The sequence below is a fragment of the Pecten maximus genome, chromosome 15, assembly GCF_902652985.1.
Source record: "Pecten maximus chromosome 15, xPecMax1.1, whole genome shotgun sequence".
Lineage (NCBI taxonomy): Eukaryota > Metazoa > Mollusca > Bivalvia > Pectinida > Pectinidae > Pecten > Pecten maximus.
Genome location: NC_047029.1, coordinates 130,353 through 143,745, shown reverse-complemented (window position 1 = coordinate 143,745; position 13,393 = coordinate 130,353). Strand labels below are relative to the sequence as shown.

General features: G+C 39.9%; 1 protein-coding gene across 3 annotated transcripts in view; it reads left to right on the top strand.

Moving 5' to 3' along the window:
- Positions 1-9,596: 9,596 nt before the first annotated feature.
- The window catches only part of LOC117344274 (SRC kinase signaling inhibitor 1-like), an 89,513-nt gene continuing 85,716 nt past the window's right edge, over positions 9,597-13,393 (top strand). For 2 of the 3 annotated variants that reach the window (XM_033906964.1, XM_033906962.1), the window contains exon 1: positions 9,598-10,915. In XM_033906964.1, coding sequence (XP_033762855.1) covers positions 10,232-10,915 — 684 coding nt within the window. In that variant the 5' untranslated portion in view covers positions 9,598-10,231. Of the gene's footprint in view, positions 10,916-13,393 lie in introns of all 3 variants that reach the window. The other variant, XM_033906963.1, reaches the window with a different exon arrangement.

Sequence of the window (13,393 nt, the reverse complement as noted above, 5' to 3'; positions counted from 1 at the left end):
ATAACTTTACGATGTTTGGAAAATTAACACATGGACAAGTATTAAATGCACTATAAATAGACTTATCTATGATTACAGATAAATCTTTAAAATGAAGTAGCCTTGGTAAAACAGTAAATTAAAAGCAAAACAAAAGTATCAGAGTTTGGCTGCCATGTAAAATACAAATAGACAGGGACATCTCCCTAGGGTAACATACACACAGACAGGGACATCTCCCTAGGGTAACATACACATAGACAGGGACATCTCTCTAGGGTAACATACACACAGACAGGGACATCTCCCTAGGGTAACATACACATAGACAGGGACATCTCTACAGGGTAACATACACACAGACAGGGACATCTCCCTAGGGTAACATACACATAGACAGGGACATCTCCCTAGGGTAACATACACACAGACAGGGACATCTCCCTAGGGTAACATACACATAGACAGGGACATCTCTACAGGGTAATATACACATAGACAGGGACATCTCTCCAGGGTAACATACACACAGACAGGGACATCTCCCTAGGGTAACATACACATAGACAGGGACATCTCCCTAGGGTAACATACACACAGACAGGGACATCTCCCTAGGGTAACATACACATAGACAGGGACATCTCCCTAGGGTAACATACACATAGACAGGGACATCTCCCTAGGGTAACATACACATAGACAGGGACATCTCCCTAGGGTAACATACACATAGACAGGGACATCTCTCCAGGGTAACATATACATAGACAGGGACATCTCTACAGGGTAATATACACATAGACAGGGACATCTCTCCAGGGGTAACATACACATAGACAGGGACATCTCTACAGGGTAACATACACATAGACAGGGACATCTCTCTAGGGTAACATACACACAGACAGGGACATCTCTACAGGGTAACATACACACAGGCGGGGACATCTCCCTAGGGTAACATACACATAGACAGGGACATCTCCCTAGGGTAACATACACATAGACAGGGACATCTCTCTAGGGTAACATACACATAGACAGGGACATCTCTACAGGGTAACATACACACAGACAGGGACATCTCTCTAGGGTAACATACACATAGACAGGGACATCTCCCTAGGGTAACATAGACATAGACAGGGACATCTCTCTAGGGTAACATACACACAGACAGGGACATCTCTCTAGGGTAACATACACACAGACAGGGACATCTCTCCAGGGTAACATACACACAGACAGGGACATCTCCCTAGGGTAACATACTCATAGACAGGGACATCTCTCTAGGGTAACATACACATAGACAGGGACATCTCTCTAGGGTAACATACACACAGACAGGGACATCTCTCTAGGGTAACATACACATAGACAGGGACATCTCTACAGGGTAATATACACATAGACAGGGACATCTCTCCAGGGTAACATACACACAGACAGGGACATCTCCCTAGGGTAACATACACATAGACAGGGACATCTCCCTAGGGTAACATACACACAGACAGGGACATCTCCCTAGGGTAACATACACATAGACAGGGACATCTCCCTAGGGTAACATACACATAGACAGGGACATCTCCCTAGGGTAACATACACATAGACAGGGACATCTCCCTAGGGTAACATACACATAGACAGGGACATCTCTCCAGGGTAACATATACATAGACAGGGACATCTCTACAGGGTAATATACACATAGACAGGGACATCTCTCCAGGGTAACATACACATAGACAGGGACATCTCTACAGGGTAACATACACATAGACAGGGACATCTCTCTAGGGTAACATACACACAGACAGGGACATCTCTACAGGGTAACATACACACAGGCGGGGACATCTCCCTAGGGTAACATACACATAGACAGGGACATCTCCCTAGGGTAACATACACATAGACAGGGACATCTCTCTAGGGTAACATACACATAGACAGGGACATCTCTACAGGGTAACATACACACAGACAGGGACATCTCTCTAGGGTAACATACACATAGACAGGGACATCTCCCTAGGGTAACATAGACATAGACAGGGACATCTCTCTAGGGTAACATACACACAGACAGGGACATCTCTCTAGGGTAACATACACACAGACAGGGACATCTCTCCAGGGTAACATACACACAGACAGGGACATCTCCCTAGGGTAACATACTCATAGACAGGGACATCTCTCTAGGGTAACATACACATAGACAGGGACATCTCTCTAGGGTAACATACACACAGACAGGGACATCTCTCTAGGGTAACATACACACAGACAGGGACATCTCTCCAGGGTAACATACACACAGACAGGGACATCTCCCTAGGGTAACATACACATAGACAGGGACATCTCTCTAGGGTAACATACACACAGACAGGGACATCTCTCTAGGGTAACATACACATAGACAGGGACATCTCTCTAGGGTAACATACACACTGACAGGGACATCTCTCCAGGGTAACATACACACAGACAGGGACATCTCCCTAGGGTAACATACACATAGATAGGGACATCTCTCTAGGGTAACATACACAAAGACAGGGACATCTCTCCAGGGTAACATAGACATAGACAGGGACATCTCTCTAGGGTAACATACACACAGACAGGGACATCTCTCCAGGGTAACATACACATAGACAGGGACATCTCTCCAGGGTAACATACACATAGACAGGGACATCTCTCCAGGGTAACATAGACACAGACAGGGACATCTCTCCAGGGTAACATACATATAGATGGGGACATCTCTCTAGGGTAACATACACACAGACAGGGACATCTCTCTAGGGTAACATACACATAGACAGGGACATCTCTCCAGGGTAACATACACATAGACAGGGACATCTCTCTAGGGTAACATACATATAGATGGGGACATCTCTCTAGGGTAACATAGACATAGACAGGGACATCTCTCCAGGGTAACATACATATAGATAGGGACATCTCTCTAGGGTAACATACACATAGACAGGGACATCTCTCTAGGGTAACATACACACAGACAGGGACATCTCTCCAGGGTAACATACACATAGACAGGGACATCTCTCTAGGGTAACATACACATAGACAGGGACATCTCTACAGGGTAACATACACATAGACAGGGACATCTCTCTAGGGTAACATACACACAGACAGGGACATCTCTCCAGGGTAACATACACATAGACAGGGACATCTCTCTAGGGTAACATACACATAGACAGGGACATCTCTACAGGGTAACATACACATAGACAGGGACATCTCTCTAGGGTAACATACACATAGACAGGGACATCTCTCTAGGGTAACATACACATAGACAGGGACATCTCTCTAGGGTAACATACATATAGACAGGGACATCTCTCTAGGGTAACATACACATAGACAGGGACATCTCTCTAGGGTAACATACATATAGACAGGGATATATCTCTAGGGTAACATACACATAGACAGGGACATCTCTCTAGGGTAACATACACATAGACAGGGACATCTATCTAGGGTAACATACACACAGACAGGGACATCTCTCTAGGGTAACATAGACATAGACAGGGACATCTCTCCAGGATAACATACATATAGATAGGGACATCTCTCTAGGGTAACATACACATAGACAGGGACATCTCTCTAGGGTAACATACACACAGACAGGGACATCTCTCCAGGGTAACATACACATAGACAGGGACATCTCTCTAGGGTAACATACACATAGACAGGGACATCTCTACAGGGTAACATACACATAGACAGGGACATCTCTCTAGGGTAACATACACATAGACAGGGACATCTCTCTAGGGTAACATACACATAGACAGGGACATCTCTCTAGGGTAACATACATATAGACAGGGACATCTCTCTAGGGTAACATACACATAGACAGGGACATCTCTCTAGGGTAACATACATATAGACAGGGACATCACTCTAGTGTAACATACACACAGACAGGGACATCTCTCTAGGGTAACATACATATAGACAGGGACATCTCTCTAGGGTAACATACATATAGACAGGGACATATCTCTAGTGTAACATACACACAGACAGGGACATCTCTCTAGTGTAACATACACACAGACAGGGACATCTCTCTAATGTAACATACACATATAGATAGGGACATCTCTCTAGGGTAACATACACATAGACAGGGACATCTCTCTAGGGTAACATACATATAGATAGGGACATCTCTCCAGGGTAACATACACACAGACAGGGACATCTCTCCAGGGTAACATACACACAGACAGGGACATCTCTCTAGGGTAACATAGACATAGACAGGGACATCTCTACAGGGTAACATACACATAGACAGGGACATCTCTCTAGGGTAACATACACATAGATAGGGACATCTCTCCAGGGTAACATACACACAGACAGGGACATCTCTCTAGGGTAACATAGACATAGACAGGGACATCTCTCTAGGGTAACATACATATAGATAGGGACATCTCTCTAGGGTAACATACACATAGACAGGGACATCTCTCTAGGGTAACATACATATAGACAGGGACATCTCTCTAGGGTAACATACACATAGACAGGGACATCTCTCCAGGGTAACATACACACAGACAGGGACATCTCTCTAGGGTAACATACACACAGACAGGGACATATCTCTAGGGTAACATACACATAGACAGGGACATCTCTCTAGGGTAACATACACATAGACAGGGACATCTCTCTAGGGTAACATACACATAGACAGGGACATCACTCCATGGTAACACATAGACAGGGACATCTCTCTAGGGTAACATACACATAGACAGGGACATCTCTCTAGGGTAACATACACATAGACAGGGACATCACTCCATGGTAACACATAGACAGGGACATCTTTCCAAGGAACCTTGGTAACAGTTAAAGTATTTAAGGCGATGGTAATAAGTCATTAAGTGCTATCACTGGCTGATGTATCAATGGATCTCCAGGTATAGCTTAATAAAATATGCCAGCAAGTGTGGGAAAGTGATATTACAGATTCTCAAGTGAGACTGGCCGTCTTCATGACAGGGGTCAACAGTATCTTCTTTAAGCCCATCTCTCAATAAGGCTTTAGTTCTGAAATTCCAATATTTGTGTAGAAACTATCGACACATTCAGACTCATGTTGAAATGGAAATATTTCTTTAAAGATTAATACCAGTTGCTGCTGACATATGAAGTTTGGAAAAGCTTAGTCCTCAGGATGGTTTATCATATTCAAAGTCTGTGCACTGTTTATAAAAGTGTCCATCAATGATGGAATTTTAAAGTGAGGAAAACTGACCATGATATCATCGACTATGTTTACCTGTTATATAAACTTGTGGATGTGAAATTTATTGACCAAACATAATTGATGATATATGTGATAAATGTACTGTACACTTGTGTAACTAGATCAGGAATCAACTGGGGATATATCTCAGGTGTGAAGATGTTTTTATCATCACACTAGGTTGATACTGTACCATCACCTTGGAAGGTTGGTATGGCTGGTATTCATCTGTACAGGTGATGGAAGTTTGAAGGTCAGTTCTTGTCAAATTGCTGACCAGTAATTTTCTGGCCAAAGTTTGGATCCCATTCAGACCAGTAATATAATTGGGCTGGCCATTAGGTCCAGTGTACAGGAAACTGCTGTAGTTAAAACCCTCATAAACAGGGTGGCCTAATTTCTCACTGGTCAGTGATAAAACTGGACCAAGGGCAGGGATTCCTTGACCAGTTGTGTGAAATACCAAACCAGACAGGTGTTATATTAAGAGGTGGACCTGGAATGTTATGAACCTGGACAGGTATTTTGATAATAAGTCAATGAGACGTTTGGGAGAGAAACAATCCCTTGGTCCAGAGATGGTGTAAAATCTCATCAATATGTGTGACTGTTTGATAGTATGGTGGTGATAGCTGTTACTCCCTAGAGGAGGTATACTGTTATGGAGATGTACAAGTGTTACTTACAAGATTACAGTGTGTAAGTCTTGTGTACCAGGGATCGGTGAGCTTATACAAAATTAAAATCCATTGAATTCTGTATCCTGGTGGATTTTCCTCGAAGGAAATACATCTTTTCTAATGGGAACTCTGTGGTGATGTGATGGAAATGTGTGATTAATATCTTGTGTATAAAAAGTAAGTTTTATAATCTTAATCTAAGTGTCACTATTAACTATAGGTATTTAAAATGTCATATTTTCAATCGTTTAATAATTATACTCTGAAGGGTCTACGGTACAGTAGTATACTATAAGGACAACTTGATTACTTTTGAAGGATAGTTATGATATTTCAGACAATTACTTAGGATTAATAAAATCAACTTGACAATGTGTACGACAGGATACCTGTAATTTGTTATTATTACTTCGGTAGAGACATTAATTACAGGTTAATTAATAACCACTGGTATCACAGGTGTTCCTATGTATGGGTCATTATGTCTCACAGCTTACTGTGTCATTGTTACCAAGTTTCTTTATCAAAGGAATTGAATAATTGACGAATGTAGAATTATATCTGCATAACTGTTTGGTAATGTTTGGGTTTCTTTGAGGTCTATTATACAAAGGCACTGATGAGTATTATGTTGGTATCAACATGGTGTCAATTTCATCATAGCCATGTGATAATGGGTCATACATGTTCATCATAGCCATGTGATAATGGGTCATACATGGTTCTTAATGTCGTAAATCAAGATTAGATTCTAGTGAAAAATATTTGCATGTTTGTGCAAGATGATGACTTGGAGACCAAGTGACCTTTCTGTGACCTTTCTGACCAGTAACAGTGAACAGGATTTGTTGGTACTGCAGGAACTGTATTCTGTTAGGAATTAGAGAGATTTTAACTGAGAATTTCGTTGGCATTGATATTGTCAAGTTTATATGGAATATTCAACCCATTTGTGAAAGTGAGCTAATATCCACTTCTGATTTGGAAGCTTGGACTGCATTGGAATGTTTTTATTTTGAGAATTTGATGTTGAAGTTTGTCAAGTTTAGTTGTCCTGTTGTTCCACCCCGACATATCAATGTAAGTACTTAAATAGAATTCTATTGTTAAAAATAACATGTTTCCACTTTAAAGTGAGATGTTGCTAATTTTTCTGATATATCTACAATCAAACCTTAATTGTATTGACATCAAAAGTTTGTTAGGGATAAGAAAATCTTTTAAGAGATTACATAGCAGAGCATTCAATAATCAAAATTGGATGTCATGTGACAATAAGAAATGTCTTTAATATAGACAGTTTTCAAACCACCTGATTCTATAAATTAAATTATCCTGCATATATTATCTTATACAGTTATACATACATGTATAAGAAAATATTTTGGTTTGTTTACAATAACGTTTAAGTGTTTTAATGGAATTTGACAACAATGGTCACCTTATGTTAGCTATTGTGTTTACAAACATGTAAATGTCAAGTTTTGTAATTGTTATAATTCTTTAATGTTATAAATAACAGCTGAAAATGAAGGTGTGTGTTCGCTCCCAGATGTCAGGTTCTATAGAGTTCAATAAATGGTTAGTGATTTTCTACCTCTTTTTCTGAAGACCTCTTGTAGACACACTCAATAATTTGCCATATTGTACTAGCTGCCATTAACAGCCCTCTGAAGATCTTACATTATTTATCAAATCACTCTCATGAAGAAATTATCTTTAATAATTTCTTTGAGTTTTTGGATGTGATAATATGTATTTCTTTTTTTGGCTATACAAATCGACAATTTTTATGTCATCATAACTAATATTCTCAAAACGGCTCTAATTCAGAGATGCATCCAATGACATGGTTCTACAGTCTTTTATGATAGATGTTCTCAGTACCCAGTATTTATACCAGTCATATAAATATTTTATCAAGTTGTCCCTAAAACCAAGTGCTCCAATGACAATCATCCCTTAAAAACAAGTGCTCTCATGACAGGTCATCCCTAAAACCAATGGCTCTTATGACAGGTTGTCTCTAAGGTTGATGGTCTCTCATGACAGGTTGTCTCTAAGGACGATGGTCTCTCATTACAGGTTGTCTCTAAGGTTGATGGTCTCTCATGACAGGTTGTCTCTAAGGACATGTGGTCTCTCATGACAGGTTGTCTCTAACGACAAGTGGTCTCTCATGGCAGGTTGTCACATAATTAAGACAAGTGGTCTCTCAACACAGGTTGTCCCTAAAGACAAGTGGTCTCTAATGACAGGCTGTCCCTATATCATTTACTTTAAAACTGAATTAATAATGAAAACTTGATAGTTCCATGAATAGATTAAATTTACAGTATACATTTTTTGGATTATGTCGAAAATTAAAGTCCCAGGTGAAAGATCATATCCATGCATTTACTATCAGATCTGATAACATCAATCTATGTTTGGTATTTCTCTGAAGATCTGAAAATAAAGAAGTTTTGGAATGTGTAGAGGTCTGATTATGTTCTTATAATTGTGGATGTTTGTCCTGTTGTGTCTGATGTTTCTTGGGAAATAACAATACTTTTCAGATTATTTTCTCTTAAATTTCTAAATAACGACTATTTTGACATCTCCATATCAGTGCACCACCAGACATTACTGTCGCTGTGTCAATTCTATCAAAATAAGTGCATTTTCACACTGATGTGAAGATCTCGGTGCTATAATGGTGATTTAGTAGAATGGTTTCTGTCTGTATAACAGCAGTGTTTACTCTATAGGGTAGAACGGTGTACAAATAAACAACTGATCAAATCATGTCTTATTGAGCTTCATGGTATAATATCATTACTTGTATTCAATGGTTTATGAAGGAGACAGTTTAAGTAATGATTTGCAAACTTTTATGACATTGATGTAGAATTATTTTCTGAAATGATTTCCAATTTTGAAATTTTATTATAGATGCAAAATTTGTGTTTTATTATTATTTCAATTTCTTAAATAAGTCTCTTTATTGACTTTATCATGAGTTGTCTCCCTTGTTTGTGTTTTTGATGTCATTATATTATGCTGTTCTTCAGGATGGTTAGTGTAAAGACAGTGGCTGTTTTCAGTTTAGAAAATAAAAGATGTTTAATATTGTCTGCATTGATATACAAAAATCATTGTGTTACTTGGTGGATCTTTCTGATTGGCCAATGGTTCATAATAATGGGCTAGAACAGCTTTATTTATCAAAAGGGTTATGTTTTCTTCAATGTGATGAAATGAGAGTTGATTAGGTATATCTCTAGTATTTGATGTATGATAATATTTTGTGTTTTGGAAATTAATGTTTCGAGTGTCCTCTTATTGACTTTTGAGTTTGTGGTTTGATTTCCACTATGTACTTGTGAGAATTTGCTATTTTACTTTCTACTGAAAAGTTGACATTGATGGGTATATTTTGCGTGATGGAATGTATTTTGATTTCTGGATTGGCAGTTTAATATCTGTAGCACAGATTTATGTAAATCTTTGTTTACAGATACATTAGAACATTTTGTAGACTTGATCTTGATGGGGTTTCAAAAATATGATATTGGCTAAAGATCTGTACAAAAATTTACAAGAACACTTGGCAGTTTCTGTGCAGATTTCAATATTCCTGGTGGATTTACAAAAGTTGTTTGTTCTCAGTGGTACGTGAAACCAGCAGGGCCATTGTCCCCTGATGGTGCCCCAAGATGGTGGAGAGTATAACATCAAAGCTATCCCAGGATTGAGCTGGAGGGGAGACCCTTTTTCTTTTACCAACAGGAAGTGTGTTCTCCATGGAAACTCTCTGGTTGTCACAACTACAAAGGGCCCCTCTATCCCAAAACCCCTGGCCCCACAACAACAGAATGTGGGTGTCTAGTGTGCTCAAAAGGGCCCATAGGAGCCAGGGGGTAGGGTAAGGGCCTGACTCCTACCCCTATACAATCTTCATAGGGGGTTCTGAAGGAGACATGTTATTTTGCACCACAAACTTTATTTGGCATTCTGGAACAAATTTTGTTTGAAGGAAATTTTGTTAAACCTGTAGTAATACCTGGAAGAGAAATACTTTGAAGTTTTAAAATTTCATTACTTGACTTTTGACTTTTTTCTATGACATTTTACTGTGTTGGATCATCATATATAAAATCGCAATGAAAGGCTTTTCTGGAGTAGGAATAATTATAATTGTCAAAACTGCTGATTTATAATTTGGAGTCATAACTCTGCCTAAATGTTCGGAATGGTGAGAGATGGATTTCTTAGTTGTTTTTGGGGCGGGACAAATGGTGATGAGCAGGAAGTTGGTAGTAACCATGGTTACAATGGCAGCAATAGAAATGGTAAACCACAAAATAGGTCACGACCCCGGGATGTGATTCGGTCAGACAATAACGGCAGGCGGGTGATGCCTCCTTCAGGGAAGATGATTGGGTCAATTCGTCCAGAAAAGTGTCAACCTCCGAGTAATTATTACCTGGAAAGTGAGTATGATGAGTATGTGCGCAGCAAACAAATGGCAGCTCCAAGAAGGAGGCTACCTCTGAAAAACCCAATAACCGAAAGTATTTACTCGTCAGCTGTGCCGAGTCAAAGATCTCATCTGTCAAGGAGTCGTTCACCTGCTGAAAGTCATTACGCGTCACGGAGTCGCTCGCCCGTGGAGGGTCGTTATAATACAAGCAGAGTGCACTCCCCTGCTCAGTTTCATGACGTCATCAGGTGTCATTCGCCAGCACAAAGTGATCGGCCGGACGATTTCAGTCCAATCTATGCCCAAGTTATACGGTGTCCTCGCACAGATTATAGATACCATGGGCAATACCCTCGGAGGCTGTCCTTTCAGGATGATGGCCGTCCTCTCCGCGGAATCCTCAAGAAACCACGAGAGATGTCGCCTTACCCACACTGTCCTCAGGTAACTTAATCTCCTACTATCTCCACCTTGTCTTCTGTTTGCATGCATTTTCTGCACACATAATCATTTTCTAATTTTAGTCTAGTTGTTTTACCTGTTAGAAAACTAGATTTTCTACAGATGACTATTCTGTCTACTGCTGTATTAAGAACATCTATTTGAATTACATACTACACTTGTCTATGACTAACGTACAACCGTACATAGGAACAACTCACCTGGTAATATAACAACAATAGCTACACCTGACATTAGACATGTTGGTGATACCATGACAACAATAGCTACACCTGACATTAGACATGTTGGTGATACCATGACAACAATAGCTACACCTGACATTAGACATGTTGGTGATAATATAACAACAATAGCTACACCTGACATTATATACATGTTGGTGATAATATAACAATAGCTACACCTGACATTATATACATGTTGGTGATACCATGACAACAATAGCTACACCTGACATTAGACCTGTTGGTGATAATATAACAACAATACCTACACCTGACATTAGACATGTTGGTGATACCATGACAACAATAGCTACACCTGACATTAGACATGTTGGTGATACCATGACAACAACAGCTACACCTGACATTAGACATGTTGGTGATACCGTGACAACACGACCTTCACCTGACATTAGACATGTTGGTGATACCGTGACAACACGACCTACACCTGACATTAGACATGTTGGTGATAATATAACAACAATAGCTACACCTGACATTATATACATGTTGGTGATAATATAACAATAGCTACACCTGACATTATATACATGTTGGTGATACCATGACAACAATAGCTACACCTGACATTAGACCTGTTGGTGATAATATAACAACAATACCTACACCTGACATTAGACATGTTGGTGATACCATGACAACAATAGCTACACCTGACATTAGACATGTTGGTGATACCATGACAACAACAGCTACACCTGACATTAGACATGTTGGTGATACCGTGATAACAACAGCTACACCTGACATTAGACATGTTGGTGATACCGTGATAACAACAGCTACACCTGACATTAGACATGTTGGTGATACCGTGACAACACGACCTTCACCTGACATTAGACATGTTGGTGATAATATAACAACACGACCTTCACCTGACATTAGACATGTTGGTCATCTGTGTAAAAGGGTTGCCATGGGAAAATTATTAATAATACTTAATGACATGCTTTAAGAACTATAATTAAAGGGGGGGGGGGGGGGGGGGGGGGGGATATCATTAAAAAATGTAGAATAAGCTATTTTAGTCATCAATAACAGTATATAATCCTAGATTACCAAGGCTAACCAAAATGTCTGTACTAGGGTATACATAGGGCTTCATCCAGTATGGTTACAACAGTAGGGTTACAATGGTAGGGTTACAATGGTAGGGTTACAACAGTAGGGTTACAATGGTAGGGTTACAACAGTAGAGTTACAATGATATGATTACAACAGTAGGGTTATAATGGTAGGGTTACAACAGTAGGGTTACAATGGTAGGGTTACAACAGTAGGGTTACAACAGTAGGGTTACAATGGTAGGGTTACAACAGTAGGGTTACAATAGTAGGGTTACAACAGTAGGGTTACAACAGTAGGGTTACAATGGTAGGGTTACAACAGTAGAGTTACAATGGTATGATTACAACAGTAGGGTTACAATGGTAGGGTTACAACAGTAGGGTTACAATGGTAGGGTTACAATGGTAGGGTTACAACAGTAGGGTTACAATGGTAGGGTTACAATGGTAGGGTTACAACGGTAGGGTTACAACAGTAGGGTTACAATGGTAGGGTTACAATGGTTGGGTTACAACAGTAGGGTTACAACAGTAGGGTTACAATGGTTGGGTTACAACGGTAGGGTTACAACAGTAGGGTTACAATGGTAGGGTTACAATGGTAGGGTTACAACGGTAGGGTTACAACAGTAGGGTTACAACAGTAGGGTTACAATGGTTGGGTTACAACAGTAGGGTTACAACAGTAGGGTTACAATGGTAGGGTTACAATGGTAGGGTTACAACGGTAGGGTTACAACAGTAGGGTTACAACAGTAGAGTTACAATGATATGATTACAACAGTAGGGTTACAACAGTAGGGTTACAATGGTAGGGTTACAACAGTAGGGTTACAACGGTAGGGTTACAACAGTAGAGTTACAGTGGTATGATTACAACAGTAGGGTTACAATGGTAGGGTTACAATGGTAGGGTTACAACAGTAGGGTTACAACAGTAGGGTTACAACAGTAGAGTTACAATGATATGATTACAACAGTAGGGTTATAATGGTAGGGTTACAACAGTAGGGTTACAATGGTAGGGTTACAATGGTAGGGTTACAACGGTAGGGTTACAATGGTAGGGTTACAACAGTAGGGTTACAATGGTAGGGTTACAACAGTAGGGTTACAATGGTAGGGTTACAATGGTAGGG